The sequence below is a fragment of the Sprattus sprattus genome (genome assembly GCF_963457725.1).
Source record: "Sprattus sprattus genome assembly, chromosome: 3".
Classification (NCBI taxonomy): domain Eukaryota; kingdom Metazoa; phylum Chordata; class Actinopteri; order Clupeiformes; family Clupeidae; genus Sprattus; species Sprattus sprattus.
This window is the reverse complement of record NC_137922.1, coordinates 42,061,888-42,086,833: the sequence shown is the minus strand read 5'-3', so window position 1 is coordinate 42,086,833 and position 24,946 is coordinate 42,061,888. Positions and strand designations below refer to the sequence as shown.

The 24,946-nt window shown below is 41.4% G+C and overlaps 1 protein-coding gene across 1 annotated transcript; it reads left to right on the top strand.

Moving 5' to 3' along the window:
* The first annotated feature begins 6 nt into the window (after positions 1 to 6).
* dhrs7cb (dehydrogenase/reductase (SDR family) member 7Cb) lies at positions 7 to 6,085 on the top strand. Its single transcript, XM_080834391.1, has 7 exons — positions 7 to 152; positions 1,137 to 1,329; positions 1,968 to 2,080; positions 3,121 to 3,331; positions 3,745 to 3,837; positions 4,283 to 4,468; positions 5,200 to 6,085. Exons 2-7 carry the CDS (start codon positions 1,176 to 1,178, stop codon positions 5,409 to 5,411), a joined length of 969 nt encoding a protein of 322 aa, XP_080690517.1. The 5' UTR covers positions 7 to 152; positions 1,137 to 1,175; the 3' UTR covers positions 5,412 to 6,085.
* The last annotated feature ends 18,861 nt before the right edge of the window (positions 6,086 to 24,946 follow it).

Here is a 24,946-nt window from a genome sequence, read left to right as displayed (position 1 = left end):
TTAAAAGAACCAGGGCAGCCATCAGTTGCTCCAACTGCCCCGCACAGAGGGGTTTGTGAATGGAGGAGGAAGCAGGCATCAAGCTGGTTACCTAATCGAAGGCAGGAAAACAACAGCCTTTTCCAGTGGAGGATTAACTCCTTACGTACACAGTAAGTGAACTGAGTATAATCCAGCTAACAAGTGAATATGTGGTGGCTGTGCAATGGTCATTAATCATGCTGTAGCCTTCTTTGCTCACTCTTGGTCTGCCAGGAATGTGCTTAACAAACATGCGTTTCAATTAGTTTTCTTCTTTAGCACTTAAAAGTATCACCTACAGTGATTTTCAGCTCCTGTTTTCTAATGCGTAAGTAGACGTAGACTTGTCTCTGTCCTTGTTTGCTCTCCTTGAATATCCAGTGACAGTATCCTGGAGGTGACACACTGGACGGCATTTTAAGTTATGGCTTAGTCTAGGCCGACATATATTTAGACTCTGTCCTCAGACACACTGTATGTTAACAGTTGCTACCAGAAGGAGAAATGCCGCTCTACATAGACAGGGGAAAACCTGAAGGGTAGTCACAGAATTCTTCTCAGTACTGTTTAACTTAAAGTATGAAAATGTCAACATTTTATATATGGAAACTGATCCCCAACAATCATTTTGTATGTAAGTTATTCAAAAGCTCTTTAAGGGTTTTATATAAAAAGTGGATTCCATTAATAATGAAATGAACATCTCCCTAACCGAGTGGTGAAATGGTTGAGGGGAAAGGTGGAAAAATAGAGCACAACTCCTGAATGCATGGCCTGCATTTTATGCTTTTTCAAGTGGGTCTGAGAGATCTGTTTGTAATAAACACACACTCATTTATGTCACAACCACCCCTCAAAATGCCAACAGCTGTTTAAACAAAGAGTGAAACACGACCCACTTATTATGTATAATTATGTCATCATCTTTTTGGAGTTAGTTTTCAGGGAAGTTCTTCTTCTGTTCTTCTGTCATTTGGTCAGTCACTAATTACAATACCACATAAACTCCAGAGCTTCTGAACCATAGAAGAGGTTGGTTTCCTTAGCAGTTAACAGCGTATCACCCACAAAGACCAAGTTTGTTTCTCTTTCTCTTTGTGTGTTTGTGTGTCCAGGTAATTTCCCTTCCTCCTGCTCAAACTTGTCTTTCGGAGATGGGTGTTCCATCAGTGATGGTGCTGCCACTGTTGGTGGTAGTGATGGCTGGGATCTATTATGTGTACAATGAGGTCATCCGGTTCATGTCCAAGTCTGTGGTGCGGAACAAAGTGCTTGTGATAACTGATGCTGTGTCAGGGATGGGAAGCGGTAATTCTCTTACAGATTCATTTCTGCTGTTATATTGACACATCAATGCAATTCATTTTATAAGCGCATGGATCATGCTTTATTTGCAAGTAATTGATTGATAGGATCTCTCATGCAGTTAACTGCATCAACAATTTATGCTGATGGCTTTTTAATTGGGAATCCAACTCAGTCTCTGCAAAAAGTGCTCTGATTTTGAAATACTGAGCCTAATGGTTTAGTGCACAAAGATTCAATTGTAGCACTTTCACCAGGGAAAACATTATCGTGGAGTGCAATGCACACATGAAAACAATACAAATGTCATTGTACGTGGTGACGCCCTCAGGACTCAACACTGCAGAGCAGCATTCCTGTCAATCTTCCTTTACGTTTTTTTTGTTTTATTATTTATTGCTACAGGATTCACTTGAAGATTGAAAGATATAGAAAGAGTTTCCACAAGTTGAACCAGGTTATATCTCAGCACTTCAGTTTGGGAAAAAAATAAAATGGATTCAGTATTCAAAATCATTATCACCTCTGCCTGTATAAAACATTCAGAACAACAACAGTCATTTTCAATTGTAAATGTAACTAGTGTGAACAACCACTACATTATATTTTTGCTTCTACATTTTTCCTCCTATGTGTTTCAGAATGTGCCAGAATTCTCCATAAAGGTGGGGCAAGGCTGGTCCTATGTGGGCCAAGCTGGGATAAGCTAGAGTCTCTGTATGATTCCCTGTGCACTGGTGCAGACCCCACTGAGGTAAGGGAATTTATGCAATTGGGAATAGTTGGAGATTGTAGGACTAGTCAGAAGAGAGGAGAAACGCTTAGTTGCTCCTATATGTTGGAAACAGGACTTCTTAGTTTGAGAGGTGAAAATATGCATAGGCCTGGCTATATTTCCACAGCTTTGTTAAAAAACAGAAGTGCCTGCAAAAGGGTGACAGTGTGTTTTAACAGTGTGGTTTGGATAACCTCAAAGCAATTTACCTGAGGCTGACGCCATGTCTGTCCAACACAGCATCAGACAGGATATCCTGTGCATGCGACACACAGCCACTATGTCTGGACCATCTGAGGCTTCATCACGACCCCGATGATCCCCTGTATTCGTTTAGTCTCTCGTCTCTGGGATCTCAAAGCCCCTCTCTCTGTCATCTCTGTGTCACTGTTAATGCTTCCTCCTCCCTGGTCAACAATGGCAGGATATCCTTTCTGACAACTCTCTGTCCACTGGTACCTTTCAGATACACAGGGAGCCACGACTGATCATGGATTGGAGATAATTCTTTGCATGGTTGAAGGAATGTGCATGTTTAGGCTGCAGAGAGAAACTAGAAAGCACATTTTCTAAGTTTTTCTCATTCATTGTATATAGACAATCAAGTGCATATTGGTTTAAGGTCCAAAGTGTGAACTGATAAACCAATTTATGAGGCATATGATATACTCGATGAATATAACATACTGTATGTATGATGGCATCAATATGACAGCTATTCAGGTTTTATTATAATATATATCTCAGCTTGTTGACCGTTTTGTGTATCACATCAGAATGTTCCTGGAGCACAGCGCTAGCCTTTGCAATTACAATAACTTTACGAGACAGATTATAATTTGAATGTTTTAATTTGAATTTGAATTTTTTTCAACAACTTACTATGAAACACACTTTGTTCTTACATTTGCCTACACACTGTTTAGTCCTGCCGTGCATACAGGCTTCATTTCCATGTATGATGACAGCATCTGGTTTCCATCTCTGGGATGTGTACTATCTTGTGTTTCCTGCTACAGACCTTCACGCCCAAACTGGTGCTGCTGGACTTCAGCGATATGGACAGCGTGGAAGACGTGGCCGCTGAGGTGGTGGAGTGCTATGGCTGCGTGGACGTCCTGATCTTCAACAGCAGCATGAAGATCAAAGCCCCCGCTCAGAACCTGTCCCTGGAGATGGACAGGAACATCATGGACGTGAACTACTTTGGACCCATTACTCTGGCAAAAGGTGGAGCAAACATATGAGCTAATCCTGATTACAAACATTAGGGTTGTTGTGGCTGAAACGTAAGGAGTGCTGTTCAGAATTCCCTCAGTGTTAGGTAGGATCTGTAAGAATAAGAAATGAGAAAGAAAAGAAAAAGAAAAACAAGTCACAGTTTTCAAACAAAGTCAACTAAATAATTGAAACATCAACTCAACACCCTCACTTTACTAACACATCATTATCTTTAGAAGAAAAGGAGTTTAGTTATGGAACTGCTTTTCCTATGTACTTTAACCATGACATAGAACATATGCATTGGTTGCATTCTAAACAGAAATGCTTGAGTAACATCCAGGTATGTCTAAGTAGGTGTTACGGACAGCGAAAGAATGTGTCTTCGCCTTTGAAATGTTTTGTGGCCTCACTCATTACAGGTGTGCTGCCATCGATGCTCTCAAGAAGGACGGGCCACTTCCTCCTGGTGAACAGCATTCAAGGCAGACTGGCGGTTCCATTCCGCACGTCCTGTAAGCTTGTTGGTCAACTCAGACCTAATACTTAAGACTAGTCGTGATACCATAATATTCTGAAAAAGTGTGTGGAAGATTAAATAATCTTGTCAATTCATCATGTATTGCACATAGAAAGGATAAAATCTAATTTGTTCTCACTCTGAATGGTGATATATTTCACAGAGAGAATGCTGCTAGCTCATAACTAATTCAAGCTGTAATCTGAATTATATCTCACTTATAAATTTGACAATGTAGTATTTTAGTTCCCTTTAAATACATCTTTTTGCCTACGTTCACCTAACTTGATATTTATAGTAACATTTGTCATAGTCTTCTAAATATTTTTTACACCCTGCTATTACTAATCTCCACGCCCTGGCTGTCAAGCTGTGATATATGAACAGCTGAGTCACACATATGTTATTGACTGCTACCCTGGCGCGTTTTACATTTCAAGATGCTGCCTCCAAGCACGCCGTCCAGGCCTTCTTCGACTGCCTGCGGGCCGAGGTGGAGGAGTTAGGCATATCCGTCAGCACCATCAGTCACACCTTCATCAAAATCGCACCCTCCTCTTCCTCGCCCTCACCCTCTCCAGCCTCCTCCTCCTCCTCCTCCAAGATTTCCAATTCCCTGCTGGCCTGTGAGTAATAACCTTCCCCCTCGGAGCCAGGCACATCATCTCTGTCAGGCACATCATCAGTTCAGCTGCTTTATTTATGCAGTTTCAGGGAGGTCACCCTCCCATGTGCTGTTATAATGAAAACAATACTAACCTATCATGGTTAACATGTAAAACACCAGGAATGGCTGCCCGGTTGGCTTTTTTTTTTTTTTTTTTACCAGACATGATTTGAAGCAGTAACTTTGTCCTCCTGAGGTGTTGTGTAACAGTGTTTAATTGGGGTTTGTTTTTCAGGGAAATAATTAGTTAGCAACCGTGTGACTCGGTAAGAGAAGAAATTAATAGCTGTGGTATTAAGATGAGACAACATTCACAAGGGAGGTGCCCGAGTCTATTTGGAAGGGCCATGCTAGTTGGTAACAGACTACTTATTGATTCAAGTCTCGCCTTGTTCAGTCTGGCTGCATGTGTAGACAGGGGTTGTTCATTCAGTGATGAATTCATACAGCTAGAAATGTATATGAAACAGAAAAACCTTACAGAGTGCGAAATTTCATTGCTCTTTCACATTTTCCCACTTAACCACTGACATTATAGGTAAAATCATAATAATTTATGAAAACATCATATGATCATATTTTTAAGTTTGTGGTGATGAATGTGTAAGATCTCAATATAAACACGGACATCATATCATCATTAATCACATTAATCACTTGATGTTCCCACTTACTGCCTGTTGTTGCCAGACATTTTCAGCAAGCTTAATCACGGCGTGACTCCAGAGCACCTGGCCAATGAGATCGTGCGGACGGTGAACTGGAAGCGAAGGGAGACGCTGCTCACCCACCCCATCCCTCAGCTGGCACTCTACATTCGTTGCCTCCTCCCCAGCGCCTTCTTCTCCGTGGTTGCCGCCGGAGTGAAGGATGGAACCATGGCAGAACAACTGATGAAGTAATGAAGTGATAGAATGGGTAAAGAACATGCAAAAGACATGTAGTAGAGTACTAAATACTAGAGAGCGTTTCAGGGAAATACGCAAATACAAATATGACATGGCAAGAGTTGTGGACAAATCTTGTTGGTTTATGTTCTTCTACTCAAAGTACTTTAATAACCGGGGACTATTTGCTGTACTTTCTATGTGCACTGGCTAAAGGTTACCAAAAACAACCCATGACACATTACATATTTTAACAGACACTGTGCTAGACTATCAATGAAACCTAACACTAAACTGAAAAGTAGAATGAAGGTTAATTTATTTCGTTTTATACCGAAGTCCTTTTAATGTGTTTATAGTGAGCGCTTGAGGGCTCTTCTGTATGCTTGATTTGTCCTGTAGATGGCGCCAGATTCTTTCCTATGGCTGTTGACGAACTTGCTGAATCACTGCTCACACTTCAAGTAGATGTTTAAACCGTATCGTAATGCTCTGATAATCAGTCTGGCTTTCTGTAATCAGAATGCTTTGCTCGAAGTTAATTAATGCTTAACTATTTGGTGCCTCGAGACATAAAATATTTCTTAAGTGACCATTAATAAGTGTAATGTGCCGTGGATTTATACATAAAATACAGTGCTTTAAGGTAGCCTATGTTATTCTGTTCTAAAAGGAATGGGATTCAAATGCTTTTGCCTATGACTGTCTTTTTTGTCTACACGCATGTGACTGGTCTACTCGCACACACACCTTCATTTACATGGGGCATACAAATGGGACAACACTAAATCAAGTGTTCTTAATTATTGAGATGTCTTAAGAGGCCGACTCTCGTGAACATGGGAACCACGAAATCCTTATCCGGACAAAAGCCCTAAAGAAAATAAATGTTTGATGCACAGCAGAATTTGATGCACAATCATTTGGAATAATATTATGCTGGCAGTAAATTATTTTTTGAAAAGAATGTCATCGATCAAATGACATTCAAAACAAATACAATGCGGAACGTGGAGAACTGGGCGTTCCTCAAACCTTGCCCCAAATCTACTTCATTGACATTCCGAGGGTATCAGAAAACCCACCGCACGTATTTTAAGTAGCCAAACTGTGGTGAGCGGTAGCTTAGTCTCGCTGCTCATGTCGTTTCTGTGGTGTAACATCTTGAAGCCCGTCACTCACCGCGCAGTGTGATCCTAATGAACACAGGCTGCTGTGTTCTTATGTAAATTCCGCACTGAGATGGATCGGCAGCCCCAAGTTGAAGTCCAGCTGGCCTTCGAGGGTCTTTATCTGGCAGGTCATTTACCCCTCTGGGATTTGACCCTTTTCTTTTTTTCTCCTTTGTACGAAAATGGGATCGGATTCTGACAGCCGCATGAATAAAGCCAATTTGCCGATATCTGGGAACAGAAATTTACATTTGACTCAACCATGTTTGAGGAAGGTGTGTTCGCGGTCTTCTATCTTCTTTGCTCTCTGCATTTCAGTTTGATATAGGACAACCTTTAGCACCTACACAAACATTCGATGCATTTTGAGTTGAACATCAATCAAAAGAGAACTTCTCGCACACCATGAATGGAATAATTTCTCACGCCCCGTTGATTTCTGAAAATGATTCAGAAATATCAGTCTCAATATGCAGGTTTTAATTTTCATGCTTTGATATAGCCTACCCACTTCCTTTGATACCCAAAGTAGGCTACTCGTGGAGTGAGGTCCTTCAGATAAGGACAATGCTAGTGTGCATAAAGGCGTGGTTCAAACAGCACCATCTTTTGTCAGACAATAAGAAGTTCTTTGCAGAACCATTTGGCTCATAAACTACGTCCAAAAATGTACGTGGACAAGTTCTACAACCGTTTTTCCCCTCCAAGACCAAATGGTTGTCTGGAAGCTAAGGGACGGGATGACAAATCCAAAGAGTACCTAGGTGGGATATTTTTCGCCACAAATGGGCCTGGAAGTGAGGGGGGTGAACGACTCTTATTAATATTTAAAAGGCAGTCTTATTGATGGAGCTGTGATTTACGGGGGTTATGGTAGGTGCACGGTAATGATCGGCCCCGCACAGTGCTCAGAGCACACACAAAAAAGCTGCAAAAAGCTCTCCATCAACTACAGTCGCTATCCTGACACCTGTCTCACTTTATCTATGTTTCATGGGAAGTGTTACACACCCTTGTTCAGGCTGTCCGCCCAAAGGATATGCTTTATTTCTATCATCTTTTCAATAAGACGAGCGTTTTATTGGAGTCATTGTATTGTAAAGTATTATTCGGTATTTCTTTTCAATTCCTGTTTCATTTCAAAACAAAGGCCTATACAAGGCCTATACATATTCACACAGTCATTTATTTCTCTAATGCATGGAAATGTTGATAAAATGTAGCCAGATAAGATTTATCATCGTATTGTCTCGAAGCACGAAAAAGGAAAAATACCCAAATATGTATTCCTTGGATCAAATTTTACATTACCACGAACAATGACATGACAAAGTGACACAAGACATGACAACGTTGCCATCGTCCGATTTTAAAGGATTGCTTTTCTTTTTCGAGATTAGATTTTAATCTGGAGATCTGAGAGTGCAGTAATCTTTGATTAAACCTCACTACTTGCGAGCGAGCCTTCCTTACAAGAATTCTTAGTGGAACGACAAGGGCTTCCAAGGTTTTTCATTTTCTCTCCAAAGCAAGAGTTAAATGCTGCCGCGAACCGGAGAACGGAGATTAGGGTAAACGGAGTTTCTCCCTAATCCCCGGGGCCACCGTCTATTCAATGCAAGATGTGGACCGTGGACGTGTGTCCCATGTACTGTAACATGTGAGCTCCAATTCACGTGAGAACCGTGCGTTATTTGTCATATGTTCATGGCTCAGTGAATGCGCTCTGAGCTACACAAGATTCACAGAACAGATGTTACATTGTCATACTCATTAGTGACCAACATGAATGATAATCCCTTTAATTAGTGGAATTAATTATCACAAATGACAACAGCACACGTGAACGAAATGGACACAATTAAAAAGTGCATTAAACAGCATCTTTTATGCATGATTAGTGCCAGATTTCTTAATTTCAGAACCTCTGTCTTTTGATTAAGTCAGTTGAAAGTCAAACCATGACGTTAATTTCATACTGTACGTTACATGTTTTGTTGATGTGCCAATCTCAGTAAAAAAAACTAAATCAAACTCAAATCTTACTTCTTCAATAGTGAGGAAACAGCCTGCCTTTTCATTTCTCCAAGCAACAAATCACCCTTAAAGTAATAATAAGCAGAAGCCAATAAATGTAAGTGGCTGATTGTTGATGCAAAAAAGTTAGTGTAGGATTGTTGATGCATTCTTTAAAACATACTATTTCTAGTATCAACGTATAGACCTTCAAATTCCCATTTTGTAGTTCCCACAAGCAGACAAAATTATTTACAGTACACATATCGTATGGCTGATGATGAGATAATGGTCAAAGCTATCTGTTTGCAAAACTCCTGTTCCAAAGTCATCATCACATAAAATGCTGTCATTTTTTGCTGTTTCTTCCTCACCCACAAATTTCCCTAAGGCACACCAGACACACCTTACACAATCAGTATAAAAATGATCTATACCCATGCATCTTTGTTTTGGCTTACTGCACAGTGTGGGATTTATTTTATTAAATGGATGCTTTGCAACCGTCATATTTTAAAAACGCTCAGGGGATTCCCAGGTACAACCAAACAAGGCATTTACTTTCAGAGGATTCAGATTAAAATCATGCTGCCTAATACTCCAGGATTTGGGATTTAGGATTGGACATTTGGGTCAACAAGGGCTCCTGCAGTTATTGAAACTGATACAGATATCACCAGCTCAGACCAGCGTGGGCCATCACACGCATAGTTTGACCATTCCAGCTAGTAGCTCATGACAAAGTGAGGGGAAATGATTAGAGCAACCTTCTCTGGGCCACAGCTAAAGTCTCCTCCTGAGCGCATAATGTAAGGACCACCACAGAGAGCTTTAATGGTCTTCTGTCTTTTTGCATCCCATTGTAAGGATTTAAATAGACCTGGATCACTCCTTACTGTTAGGCAGAGGGAAGGAGTAAATGGAGCATCCTGCTTGAGCCTACAGCTAAAGTTAGCATTCGGTTGCTGTTCAAATAGGTATATAGACAGATTGCTTGGAAAATGACTGTGAGCCATACTTCCATGTATCACTTGATGACACTGTCATTCCTACACAGTGTAGAGCATTACATTAATCCAACAAAAATAAGCAGCCAATATTTCTACATTTGATATATCCTAACCAGGCATACAAACACAAAAATGACATACATGAACGACTGAGAATGATCTGGTTGCCTTTTGTTGTTGCATGTTCTTGGCCATGGAGTAGCAACCATCCTGGTCTGTGAAGCCACTAGCCAGATCGCCTCATCTCCATGCCATGCCTGGCCCACAGCACAGAGGCCATCTGCTAACATTCCATCATAGCCAATGAATACCAGCATGAGTAGCCCATGCAGCCATAGACGAGAGGTTAGAATATAGATGGTTAAGCATTACGCCTGTAAATGGCTTTGATGGAAACCCTTGTTTCTGAGGGAATGTTTTTCCTCCATAATAATGGGTATGAATTATTATGTCATCATCTCTTGTAACATTGCTGTTATCTAAGCTGATTGCCTGTTTTTTATGCAGTTATCAGGGGGAAGGTAATACTTTGCTGCATGAGTTTTGTGACACCCGAGGGTGACTGAGGCACCAGCCTTTCAAATGAAGCCTTGGAATGATTTATTTTTGCTCTGCTGTAAGTAAGTTAAGACCAAAGTTAGGCCACCGTCACTGTTCATAATTCAGGCACATTCAGTACCCACAACTGTCAAAACCTTCCCAAAATATCCACATATGGAACACAGAAAACGACATTTTTTGATCCGACCGATACTTGGTCTGATTCATTCATTCAGTGAAGCATAGCTCTGCGTTTTATCTTCTGAGCAGGCTTTAGTTAGCCATACAACTACTTTGCAACCTGCACGAACAGGTGCTTACCATCGTGACTCCTACATTTCAGCACCTCTGCCCCTATTCCAGAGTATCCTTTGCAAATCCGATGAGAGCATGGAAAAGGAGATTAGTTTCTGTGTGACAGTCCAATAATCCAGTACAGCGGTATATCCGATTGTTATTATGACAGGTCAGGGGAGGATAACAAAATTGGAGGGATATGTGTTTTATATGTTTATCTTTGCCTGGCATGAATGCCACCATGGATCAAAACCTGCCCTGGCAACCAACCGCTAAGATGGGGATCAAGCTACATATTTTCCATCCGTGACTCGTGAGTCATGAGAGATGTACACTTATGACGTATGTGAACCAATTTACTGGACCCGTCCATAGATGAAATATGTTGCGTGTGAAAGCAAACTCTGACCTCTTCCTATTCTCATCTTTCTGACCAGGACACATTCATCCACAAAAAAATGCTGTGACCTGTCCAAATTCATCACCAATTCCACATAACAGATCTCTGTAATAACATACAAAATACTTTTTTGCCAAGGATGTTTACTTTTATTTTCTCATAGACATGTTGCATGTCTATGTGTGTTAGAAGACTTTGGCTAACGGTGCATCAGTGGTTGACAGTTTGACATTGAAGAGGATGATCCCTCCTGTCAGAGTGTCACCGAGCGTATTGATCTCTTCTGTCTAATTGGAGATGGTAATAAAGTTTGTGTCTCTGCCCATTGATTGGCCTACTCATTATCAATCAATGTATTGGATGGCAACACGGTTCTCAGTGTCATCCGGTGTGTGATACTCCTCAGTATCAAGCAAGAAGGTCAAACAGATTGGGACGGAATGGCGGATGACTGATTAAAGTCTTCATTGTTTTTTCCGTGCCCAAATGTCCAGCTTTCCAGCTTCACTTCACAAAACAGTTTTTTCTGATATTGATTTGCATCCCATATTTGGCTTTTTTTTGTGTGGATTTCCTTGCGGAAGCTCTTTATTGGTTATGAAAACTGGCTATGAGGGCGCCGGTGCCAACAGAAACATGAGTACACTGGTGGCAGGGCTGATGAAATATTAAATCGAGGGCCTCTATAGCCGCACTATTTGTATGAAGTGTCTTCTTGCGCTGGTTGTGGTGGCAGCGAAGTAGCAGCTGCATGAGCTGAGGCCAGGGGGAAAAACGAGAGTACCTTTTTTGCAAGGCTTATTTTATGGTAGGTTATAGGTTGAAAATGGACATTTATGGGAAAATCCTTATTACAATCCCCACAAAAGCTGTGATTTCCTAACGGCAGTGCATCAGAGCGCACATGCCACCCTAGTCCTGTATGTGTCAAGTCCTCCAGAGAAATGGCACAGTGCATCTTGTGATTGCCGAAGGATTAGAATGCAACAATATTGACTCTCTGTAATTACTAAGAAAAGGTGGGGTGGGGGCGGTTGGGTGGTTGGGTGGTTATTAGGTCTGCGGCTATTTAAGGTCGTAAAAAAAAAGAGGATGAAAAAAAAAACGAGTTTCATTCCTGGAATGTTGCCTTGCTGGCAGATCGTTCTGCACGGTGCTCAAATTAAACTGGGAATGGTTATGTGGAATGGGGGGCCGGGTTAATGAAACAGAAGGGGCAGGGTACAGGCAGGGGGATCGAGCGATGGAGCTGCTGGGATGCAGAGGTCCTGGGCAGCAATTATTCTCTGCTGATGCCACGACAGCCCCCCACTCCCCCTCACTCACACACCCTTACACACACACCCCTTCCCCTTTTTTTCCCTTACACTCAGCCTCTGAAGAAATCTAAAACCTTGTTTGTGCGTGTGTGTGTGTGAGAGAGAGAGAGAGAGAGAGAGAGAGAGAGAGAGAGAGAGAGAGAGAGAGGGAGAGAGAGAGAGAGAGAGACAGAGAGAGAGAGAGAGAGAGGAAGGTCTCCTGATCTGATTGCAATGGTTGGTCAAAGATTTGAATTTCATCAGCAAAAGGCCACAATGGCCAAATATGTTTTATTTTTTCCTTTTCCCTCAAGAGTGGTCTCTCCTCAATAGATGGCTGAAATATGTGCACTGTCTGGTTGGAGAGGGGACTATTGACGCTGCGAGAAGTGATTATTCCGGTGACCCCTTGCCGACCCTGTTATCTCCCCTCATGATCGGTGATGGACGAACATATTTTCTCAGCTCTGTCAGGCTTTGCACCTCTGGAGGGCTGAGACTGAGTTCTGTCTTAGACTAAATTGAAATTTGAGGATTTTTGACTGAGCACGTGTAGTCTGAGATCAGACTTATAATGGTCCACCTATTTACTTGAATAATGTAGATTTATAAAGAATATTAGCTGGTGACAGAAATGTCATTAATTTATATATATTTATACTGAATGTTACTTTGCCTACATGCTAAAAACTGCTGAAGAACTGATAATAAGTATGAATTTTCCTTGGACCAAATTGATTTAATTTTATTTATTGAATGCATATTAAGATGAAAGAATCCAATGATAACACCCTAGTGTAGTGTTAAAGTCTCTATACCATAGAGATACACACAATGAGGCAGATGTTAGTTGCTATGGCAAATTACAAAACATTATTCTTAGAACTCAACTATAGAACTCAATAGCTGGATAGGCAGTCCTTTAGTTTAAACGGCAGTCCTTTAGTTACTCTAGCAGAGATGATCAAAGTAATCCATGATGATGTCCATGCAATTGTGTCTGCAGCAATGTGGACTTTTGTTTCTTGTCAAGTCAGCACCCACTGAATTTTGCTTGACTTAACAACGGCTTTTTATGTACACGTAAAGCCGATTCAATTATGGGGCCATTGCAGAAAATACCATCTCTAAGAAGACTTCCTCTCACTGTAAGCACTGGGGCAGATGGCCGCTCACAGTCGCTATCATAACCAGCCTGCTGGAATGCAAAAAAATGGTCGCCATTGGATATGAGAGGGGCCCATGTCCCATATGTTGGGTAATTACAGAGCAAATTAAAACCCGGTGGAAAAATGGGGGGAACAAAAGCGAGCAGGATCTCCTTGGTAACAATAAATAAAGAGGTGAACTCTCCAGTGTACACATACACAATGTGGCACTGAGTCAATAAGGAAGTTGTTATGGTATTTAGCAATGAATCGTATTTACAAAATATGCCTGTTTTACGAATTGAACAAAATCCAATTATAGGCAATGATAATAAAATATTGCATCGTGGTTTCTTGTGATAAAGATAATAAAGAAGAGACAATGATACTTCATTGATGCTATGATAAAACATTTGCACCATTTTTTTCCTGATGAAAAGATTAAAATCATCTCTAAAAACCTTTCCAGAGAAGCATTTTTCCTGTTTTTCCTCAAGGATGAACAATCTCAGAAAAAAAGCCTTTAGGTAAGCCATGTTACATTTTTCTACACAGCACCATAAAGCCCTAGTTTACAGCTGAAGACACCGTGTCACCCCTGCCCTCTGGTCCCTCAGCGGTTCTTATTGATCCTATCCCCTTCCTCCCCCTCCCTCCCTCCCTCCCCCTCCTCCCCCTCCTCCTGTGAGGGTGTTTGATAACCCACCCCCCCTCCCCGCAAGACCCTGAACCTTCCACCCAGGGCCGTAGTGTTGTCTTCATTTTCCCCGTGTGTTCATCAACTCTGTTAACCTATTGATGGCCGAGAGCAAACTCCTCCGGTGAGGCAGCTGCTGCCCACACAGGCGCTCAGGCCACAGTAGCAGCAGAGAAAGTACAGAATAGGGGATGAGGACTTCACCGTATGGATTGTTTATGTTTCTATATGGTTCATGCGTGGGAGACACTGCATGTGAGAATGAGGAGTTCACTTACTTGCAATTGAATGGGTTGTTTATATTTATTCTTATACATACAGTTCTTGACCCTAATCTAGTTTGGTATTAGATAAATGTAATATCACTTGAAGAATAAAACACATCAGATTATCTTTACAATAAATAATCGGAGATGTCGAATATGTAGATCATTCATCATGTTAGGACAATGTATGGTTGTATGTATGTTGTTAGGACAATGTATGGTTTAATCATGTGTCTTTAAGTATATATATACCAGGGATGACAGAATCCAAGCATGCAATTTCAAGGAATTTTGTATTTCTGAAGGAAAAACAATCCATCCGTAATCCGGTCTCTGGTAATTAACAGCTAAAGTTTTATGATAGACAGCAAAAGAGGACGCCGGGGACACCGAATGGGAACATTACATGGTGTACCACAGCTTAGGCCCTCAGAGCGTTTGCCTTGTCAGGCGTGATTTCCAAACTTGCATTAGAAGTAGCTTTCAAGAATAAATCTACTGTAACCTTGTTATTTCTTTAAAACAAGAACTCTCTCTCTTTATCTCTTTCCCCCTATCTCTCTGTTTATCTCTCTCTTTCTCTCTGCCACATACACACACACACACACACGCACACACACCTTTTGGGGAAAGTAATCTCAGCACACTGTTGTCAGTTGCCGTTTTGTTTCACAGGATATTAGGTGACTTGTTCCCCATTTGAATGTCGGTTGGGCAACATGCAGCTTCCTTTATGCCTTTATGCGCAGGAGCCGGCAGGTGGATGTCAAGCCAAAACAAAACAGCCTCTCAAAAGGCCTGGAGAGTGATGTAAATCTGTGGTTAGCATAAATCAGCTTCCATGCCACGCTGCTTTGTAAAAGTAAGGTTTTGTAAAAGGCCATATGCTGGTGAATGCCTCCTGAAAAGCTTACCTTTGGGCTACAGATCCCATTTACCTCTTTGAGTAAGAGAAAACAAAGCAAAACCAAACAAAAAAAGTCTTTCATTCGAACGACAGATGATAACAAAAAAAAAAGAATAAATCCTACAATATGCAGGGGCGTACACGCCGGCATATCAAATACCGCTGTTTGACAGTAGAAACATGGCAGTTGCCCGGCACCCTTTTCAGGATCACTGATCCGCAACCTGTTAGTGGTTGCATAAAGAACCAGATTTAAAGCATGGCGCAGGAGAACAAAAAGCTGCCTACCCATTGCCAGCGCTGGTTCCCCACTGGCCTGAGTACACAAGCTGTCATCTCTCACTAGTCAGTGTGGAATGGTTTTAGACAGTGTTGAATACTCTTTAAAAAAAAGGCATATGGACGTTAATGGGGAGGGAGTGGATGGAGGGGTGGGGTTGGGGGGGGGGGGGGGGGGGGGGGGGTTGTGGACGACGACAAATGGGGTTAAAAATGGGAGCAAGTTTTGGGGCGTAGGTTCCAAATCGTCTAAAGGTTTATACTGTACTTTCCTGCACTGTGATGGAGTCCTTGCTGGGTCTGTGTTCAACAGACGAGATGACTAAGAGAAAGATGTAGGCCATGTTTGGGTTTTGGACATGCTTAGTGCTTGCTGAGTGATGCTTTTGTACAGTATTTCCTTTTTCCTTTAATTTTTTAATTCCTTTGTCTATCTGTCACTCTTTCTCTTTCTCTCTCTCTCTCTTTATCTCTGTCTCCCAATCCCATGTATAACAGAGACCCGGTGTGATCTATCCATCACGTCTGGGACTAAGCGAACAGATTAGAGGATAAACAGTGTTTATCAAAGGGGAAATAAAACACGAAACTCATGGGAGGATCAAATCACAGCCCTAGGTTTATTCTATCAATACCGAGGTAATGGCCAGCAGTCTTTTGCCCATTAGGGCTGGGGAGCATATGCCACAGTTCAGTCAGATGGGGGCTATGGTCTCTGAGGGGATATACCTTCTGCATCTGGTCTCTATTGGGAGACGCATGGTTGCACTGGGGAGCCTTAGGTCCATTTTTAATGCCCACTCTCAACAAGGGAGGTGAGGAAGTATGTATGTGGTGCCAAATGCACACTTGAAGAAAGTCTTCAGCAGAAGTGGTTGTGGTTGAGGTCAATCGACCATCAAGCAACACAAATAAACAGCAGATTAGGTGGGCCAGTTTTATGCAGTGCATAAGTATAAATAGTACAAATAGTACTCTTTGTTGGTTGGTATGAGTAACTATAGAAAGATGAACACAATCCCATTGATTGTTTAAAGAGTGTAATAAACTTGGAGGCTGGTATTACATTTCTTATATAGAAACATTTGGGAAAAGAAAACTTTATGCCTACTCAAGTGAATGTAACTGAATAGACTTCATGGACACACAATTAACACATCAGCAAATCAACAGTAGCTCAACTGGTACATCAAAGTCATAAGCGTCATTCTCAGGTATTAGACATTCTGAAATGTTTAGCTTCCCTGTACTATAATAACCCTTATACAAAGCATGCTGACTGAATAAATGTGACATCATATGTTTGAATAGTACTCACTCACAGGGGTTTAAAACTAAACATCCATCGAGTATGAAAACAATACTGGCCCATAGTCACAGTGGACGGTGATTTGAAAAACACATTCTGTAGGGAAAGGCAGGTGCTTTTGTTTCCTGCCATCGTTATTTTGAGAAAAGTATGGTGAGTGAGTCGTGGGTGTCTGCAGCTGAATGACCCCATTTTGATCAGATCCTCTGTAGAACAATGAGCCGGATGCCCCAGGGACAGCACCAATGAAAAGGGTCATCAGTCTTCAGCTACTTACTGTTGTCAGGATACTACAGTGTGTGTGTGTGTGTGTGTGTGTGTGTGTGTGTGTGTGTGTGTGTGTGTGTGTGTGTGTGTGTGTGTGTGTGTGTGTGTGTGTGTGTGTGTGTGTGTGTTTGTGTGTGTGTGTGTGTGTGTGTGTGTGTGTGTGGGGGGGGGGGGGGGGGTGGGGTGGGTGGGTGAGTGTGTGTGTGTGTGTGTGTGTGTGTGTGTGTGTGTGTGTGTGTGTGTGTGTGTGTGTGTGTGTGTGTGTGTGTGTGTGTGTGAGGGGGGCAACAATTAAAACATTGCCATGATTATGGATGACCTACTTGGGCACTAGCCTGGGCTTCACTACAACTTGCAACTTAATCTAGGCTTTGTTTTCTTTTCACATAATGTAGAAGGCCTATTCAGTTTCTCTTTACAAAGATAGAATAGAGAGCTGTCCTACAAGAGGGTCCACTGCTGCCCTAATGGTCCAATAGTTGATCAAGTGCTTTTTCACCATAAGCATGAGCATGTCATACATAATTAGTTATCCGCTTTGATTTTTTAAGTTTTAAGTTTTTTTATGTGTTAAAGATAAAGCTGAATATCCATCATTGATATCCATCATCATTACAAACTCGAAAAGAACTGACCACATTACTCCAATACAAATGGAAACTTTGGGATTTTTTAGATCTTTTTGTGTCCAAACTTCTACTAAGGACAATAAACTATCAAAATTCGTCCAGTACTGAGCACAATTACACATTAACTGGCAACCACAAACTGGCTTTATAATGTAACTCATAGGGTATACATCTGCGTCAGAGTAAACCGCATTTTTCCGCTGCTGACAGCCTCCTAATGTAATTGTGTCTGACTGAATGGAAAGGATCCCTACAGAGATACTGTCAGAACATCCAACTTTAGGATGACATCAAAGATATCCAACTGCAGACAAATCTAGACTTAAGACTTAAAAAATTAAAATTGACTTTGAAATTATTATATTTTGTAGTTGTGAACTTTTATGCCAATCTTTTATTTTTCTATGTTCTTTAACGCACTCGACCTTTTAATTTTCTATCATGCACTTTCTTTCAATCTATTACTTCTCAATGTTCTTTCATCTACTAATTTGTAAAGCACTTTGAATTGCCATTGTGTATAAATTGTGCTATGTAAATAAACTTGATGAAACATGCTAAACTATACTGAAACCAACCTCCCAAAACATGTTCCTAGCGTGAGACTCTGTCCGTCGCACTTGGCGATGGACAATAATCCTACAAAATACTGTTCACACAAAATACTGGTTATGTGTCATCCTTCTGGATCAGTAAATATAAAGGATTTTGGAATATAGGTACACACATGACATACAAATAGACAATATGTGTAGACATACACAATTAAATGGTCAAATAAAAGGGAAACTGTTTGTTCTGAGTAGCATAACTATCCACCCTAAAAACTGAAATAAAACAACCAATCAGTGTTCGGACATCCTATTTTTTTTACTGCTGCATAAACAAAGGTCCCCACTGGTCCCTCCCTCAATAAAAAGGCACACAGTAACAGACAAGTGCTTAAAATGATATTACCCAGAATTAGTTCACACCCTTATTAAACCACAGGAAAGGGCAAAGGGTGTGCTAATCCAGAGGTATGCGGGAGGAGGCCACAGCCTTAATCCCCTTTTCCCCTCATACAATGCATTGACAGATTAATGACCCCCTACTATCCTGGCTAGACTTAAAATCTAATGGTGTGATGCATTCTGTCATTTCGTAATGATTTATGCAAGGTTTTCTAGCTCTGACTAAAATAGGCATGGCTAAATAATTTACTGTCTGGTTTAATTTTGGATCTTTTAAATTAACAAAACAGAACAAAAACACCTCATATCAAAGTGTCTCAAATGCACAATATAAAATTCTAAATATAATCGCAATTGTGCTCATTTTGCTAACCTCAGCTAGCTATAGTACAGGTAAAAAATGCATTTTCTTCTGACAAAGTATTGGGTAAACTTTACTCATTGGCTTATTAGTTTTCTGCAAGATTCACTTGCATCAATTTCCCTCTGCAATGCCTACAACTAATAAAAACAACTGACTTTTCTGCCTTGTTTCACTAACTTGTACGGAGCATTTCTACAGATCAAGAGAGCAGCTCCTGTAATACATTTATAATAGCCCTTATTCTGTGCTGTCATGTTCTTCTGTACTCCACTGTTTGAAACGACCTTTGTTTGTGGGGAGGAACACAGTCCCAAAATACCCTGTTATTGTGAGTAAACCAATGGTGGCAAACCAAATGCAAAGCTGTACATACATACTTTTTGTAACCGCGAAACTCTACCTATACAGCTAATGGCACCAGGGGATGAATAAGTAAAGCATCATCCATGTTGCAGATGGAGTCCTAACATGGCTGCACTGAGTGCTTTAAGTGCAACACCACAGAGGAGCTCAATCAGAGAGCAGCAGAGAGGAAGTGCTGTGAGTGGGAGTGGGGTCACATAATGCTGAGACACCAGGGAGGGGAATCTGACAGCGTTGCACACCGCACAGCGAGCACCCATATCTCAATCATTAATCCCACACAGGGATTTTTTTTTCTTTCAACAAACAACTATAGGATTTAGTAGGGATAACAGATATGTTGTCATCACTGCCCCACCCTACTCAACTCAACCCACCCACCCACCCGTCCTAATGTGAGGATCTGTAATCCTCGCTATTTACAACAGTCTTATTAAACCGCGATACCAGATGTGTTGGGGCTCAGAGGAAATCAGGTCAGCCATTCAGCAGGTAGTAATCCCCCCTCTGAGCCAAGCGCCAGAACCTGTTTTTGTGGCTTTCCGTTACTGGGGCTGACACAGACTATTGAGATGGACCAGGGGGAGGAGGAGACGGCTGCCTGCGTGGCCCATGCTAGGCTCATGTTACCTATCATGCAACACCACTCGTGGTCGACCTTCACACAATAAATCAAGGACAAAGCCGTGCTTGTCATCACGCCACAGCAGTGGTAACCATATCTAAATTTAGTGCCTTGAAATAATTGACAAGTATAGCCATCTGTCTCTGACTTGGACTCTTACGTCATTACTCTTGTAAAACTTGTATGAGTTGAAATTCCTCAGTAGACACTCTTAGCTGCAGTAGATTCATAGGAGAGTTAGTGTGAGTTAGAGGTGAAGGCTGCTTGACTCACACACAACAAGTGAGGTAGAATGGAACCCAGGCATACTGATGTTCAAAAACCCAGCATTTGTGCTGAAAAAGAAATTCGACATAGTTACAAGAAACAAATAAACTAAAGGTTCCAATAAGTATGATATGTTGTTCATGGTTGAAGACAAAGCTTTATCCAGAGGCTAAGTGAGAATCAAGAGCAGCACAGCAAAGGAGAAACTCCTGAGGCTGCTCATGCTCAGACATTCACTCGTTTGTGAAAGCGCAGACTGTGAAAGGTTTCCTGAAAGGTCAGAGACACAGCAGAGAGGATGGAGCTGATGCATGAAAGCCATGCATCAAAGGGGTGTGGGTTGAAACTAAGAGCTTTTTCAGGTTACCAGGTGCTAGTCAGTAAGCAGGTTGGAACACACAGGCCCTGATAATTGACTTCCTGATAAATGCCTTACCCAGAAGCTCCTCCAACTGCTCTGGAAGGAACAGCCACAGTGAGCCAGTTCAGTGTGATGAAGAGGTTGGGAGATGTGGGGGATCATTAATCGTTATCGTTATAACGCTGTGTGCAAATGAATAATTAGCCACGGAAGTCCTCCAATAGTGCCCAATCATCCTTGCTGGGACTCTTGCGAAGCATTGAGGAATTTGTGCTGATATCAGATTGATGTTGATGCACTGCAGAGGAAAGGACAGGTGTAGAGCTGGCGGTATAGCAGTGCTAGGGGAAGCTTTGTGTCTGATTGACTGGACCTCACAAGGTGGTGCAACAGTGAGAAGTGGGATCCACCTGCTTGTAATATATACATTGGCTTAATTAGTCGTGACCTCCTCTCACCAAACGTGGGCTTTTTAACCTGGGGTGTTATCGCACTTCACAGAACTGCGGATAAGCAGGCTGATTACGCTTCCCGCTAGCATGCCACGCTAGCTTAATGCCAGCGAAGCATTAGGGGTGATCAGAGTCGGCATTAGCAATTAGTGCTCGGTCTGTCTTCCCGGCTGGCTGGAGTCGAAAGCCGGGACTAGAATGTCACAAGGTATTTATATCAGGCCAAAGAGGCTTAGGAACAAGAAGGGAACTCGAGAGGCACACTTTCTGAAAGCCTGTGTTTTGACACTCTGATGAACTTTGGGGTTTGGGACAGGGTTTCTGCATGTGGTGCAACCCACTTTAATATCTCAACTTTTTTAAGAGTTCTCTTTATGGTCTCTCTTTCTACAAATAACTTTAGAGGAAGAGGCTTCAGAAATAATTGCGTACAAATTCCTTGTCAGCACAGAAAGAATTATTAGATTATGCAGAATTCTGTTCATGTTCTGCAAAAGCTCCAGGAATGAATGTTCACTTAGTTCCATACACACCACAGGTAGAGCTTCATTCAGTAATTATCTTATTTGCAATGATGAAAGTAAGTACTTATGATGCAGCTTAAGAAACCATCATAACTTATACCAAGTGTAAACCACATAATAGAGGAAGCACAGTTAAAAATGGTCAGTGAAGGGATGTTCCTTTTTCTTAAGAGGTCCTGGCGTATCATCACTTAGTTCCGCACACCACATGTAGAGCAAGCGTGGCTTATCCTTTTAAGTGTCTGCTCTGATCTGACTCTCACCTCTGACCCCCACCATACTGGGGTCATCTGGCGAGCCGTTTGCCCAGTCTAACCCCGACCAGATTATTCCACACTAGGGAGGTGTCAGGGCAGGTATGTGTGTGTATGTGTTCGTATGTGTATGTTTTTGTGTGTGTGTATGTGTGTGTGTGTGTGTGTGTGTGTGTGTGTGTGTGTGTGTGTGTGTGTGTGTGTGTGTGTGTGTGTGTGTGTGTGTGTGTGTTTGTGTGTGTGTGTGTGTGTGTGTGTGTGTGAGTGAGTGCTGTGCTGTGTGTGTGTGTGTGTGTGTGTGTGTTTGTGTGTGTGTGTGTGTGTGTGAGTGTGTGTGTGTGTGTGTGTGTGTGTGTGTGTGTGTGTGTGTGTGTGTGTATGCGTGTGTGCGTGCGTGTGTGCGTACTGTATGTGTGGGGTGTTCGTGTGTGAGAGAGTGCATCTGAGTGCAGAGAGTAAGGGATGATTGGGTTGGAACTTCTCCAGCTGCCACCATAGCCCGGTAATTGCTGATTGGATGTTCAAGACCTTGCTCCGTGTACAGTAAACATTATGTTAAGTAGGGGTTTGCATATGTGTGTAGACTGAATATACATATCCACTCAATTTGACATATAACTTTATTTAAACTCCACTTTAGTGACGATCACATAAAAAATTACAGCAGCATTGTAGCTAAAGCAATGTTTGAGTGCTTTAGAGCAGCTCCACAGTAAAATTCACTCGTAAAAGATCAAACTGGCAGTCAAGCAAGCTTCCAGACCATTTAGATTAATTGTTAAGGTGTCTGACTCCAAATGCTGAAATTGTGAATTTGATCCCCTCTTAGGGAAAGACTGGATACGCTAATGTGCTCTTTTATCGATCTGGTACCTCACTGCATACCCCAAAAGGATATTTCACAAGGCTACTCTTTCTCTCTCTCTGGCATTCAAAGTCATAATAATGCTTGATGATGATCAAGCCTTTATATTGTACATTTCAGTCTGGGGAAAAGAATGTTAGACTTTTTTGTGCATTATATGAGCAGCATAATAGGTTTTCTTTTTGTAGATTAGCATACCTGGACCTGCTCATTTAGCATTCTTCCTGATTTGATGGCAGGTCGACTGATTGCTATGATTTAGATCAGACCGCAACCCCCATTATTCAGCCGCCTCATTATGGTGTCACACAAGAGGTGTGTGTGTGTGTGTGTGTGTGTGTGTGTGTGTGTGTGTGTGTGTGTGTGTGTGTGTGTGTGTGTGTGTGTGAGGGAGAGAGCGAGTCTAACAGTAAGCTTACCTGATTATCAAGTCGCCCTTTTGATTCTTGTAAGGATTTCTTCAGGGTTCATTGCAATGATACGAGGCTTTTGTCAGTATGTTCTTATATCTGTATAAAACAGAACTCAAATAAATCAATCTCGGCTGGTTGCTGATTATCTCTTCATACACAATTCATTATCATCATGTTTCTTTTTTTATGTATCGATTTTAATGCATGACATAAAGGCATTGCAATTATAATTGGAACAGAAATATTATGTCCCATGATTCCTAGGAAGAACACAATACAGCTAAACCCTCAGTATCCCACTAACTTCCACTAAGTCACTGATCTTAATGACTATTGACGTGACCATATTAGCATTAACAAGAAAAAGAAAAAAAAAAAAAACTGGCAGCCCATGCCAAAATAAAAAGGTTATTTAGACCAAGCTACTCTTGCAACCAACAGTGTTCATCACTATTTCCTGAGCAGGCCACTGCAGGATTGCTTGTGAGCACTTAATTTTACCTTAGCACTCATTACAGTTTCATGAAAACATTGTTTTTGCCCCAGTTGGATAATAAATCATTTGTGCCTCTCGCAGTCCCTGACCTCAGGGTCACATTTTTATAGATGGCTACTTCATCATCAAACAATCTACTCTTGGGCCGTTCACAAAAGGCATGCAATAACTCGGGATGATTTGGCTGACCTTGCTTCCTGATCCCTAGAAACAAGTGCAATTGATTAAATAAACAGGGAATGGCTAACCATCCTGTAGCGCCCTCTTTATACCAACATTAGAGGGATGAATCTGTGCAGTTTAGAAACAAAACACAGCATTGTTAATCACAAGATAGCCAGGCTTTGTCTGAGATTAGGGGAGGCATCTTGAAGTCGGCTCAACAGCAAGGCCTCTTGGCATTCAGATAAATACGTGATTTTCAAATGGCACGATTGTAGTCCAGGTATTAAATGCAATCTGATTACTCATTACATTTTATTGGAATGGAGCCTGAGTGCGGTTACATAAAAATATGATAATAATCCGCTGTCATTACTCTATTAAAAAATGATGTAGGCCTATGATCCATTAAATAATCTGAGAAATCTCCCAGGAAAGATTCAGAGAACCCAAGTATAAATGGGTGAAATAAAGTTGAAATGGATGAAATGTGCTTTGTACTTCCTTCACTGACGTTATAATTGGAGGCCTGTGAGAAGGTCTGCTGAGTAACTGTCTCAACAATAAAAAAAAAAATTAAAAAGGTGAAACAATTAAAATGGAAGGGATACAAACTATTGGCAGATCAGAGTTCCCACTGAATATCAATATAATTTCTTCAATTCAATTTAAACCGAAATGCCACAGACACAACCCTCAACCTTTTCTATTGATGAACTGCTGTCGAGATGTTTGAGGGAGCTGCTGCTCACCGTTAATGTCATTCTTATTACGGAGGAGAAGGCATATCTGACCTTTTGACACTGGTCACATCTGGTCCAGCAGAGCTGCAGGGATAAATCTACTGAAACATAATGCCAGCACAGATCATTGCAACTGATTCTCTGCTGCGTACCTATAAACCATTCAGTGCTGCCATAAATAAAATAGACTCCAACGCAACTGTATACACTTTAGAATCCATTTGGCTTTTTATGGGGCGATTTGACGTTGAGTTCAAACACCTTGTCATTCTGTGTTCTTATTTACTTTCTCCAATTTGTCATCAACCTGCAGCACCTGAACATATCCGCAGAATGAAAATGAAATCCAATGCCTATTACATCATGGCTGACTATTATGAGAACAGGACATAATTATCTATTCCATTTATTATGTGCTACTGGATATATCTAGAACAGTCTTTGGTGGTGGTGAATAGAAGTCACTCCCTGTA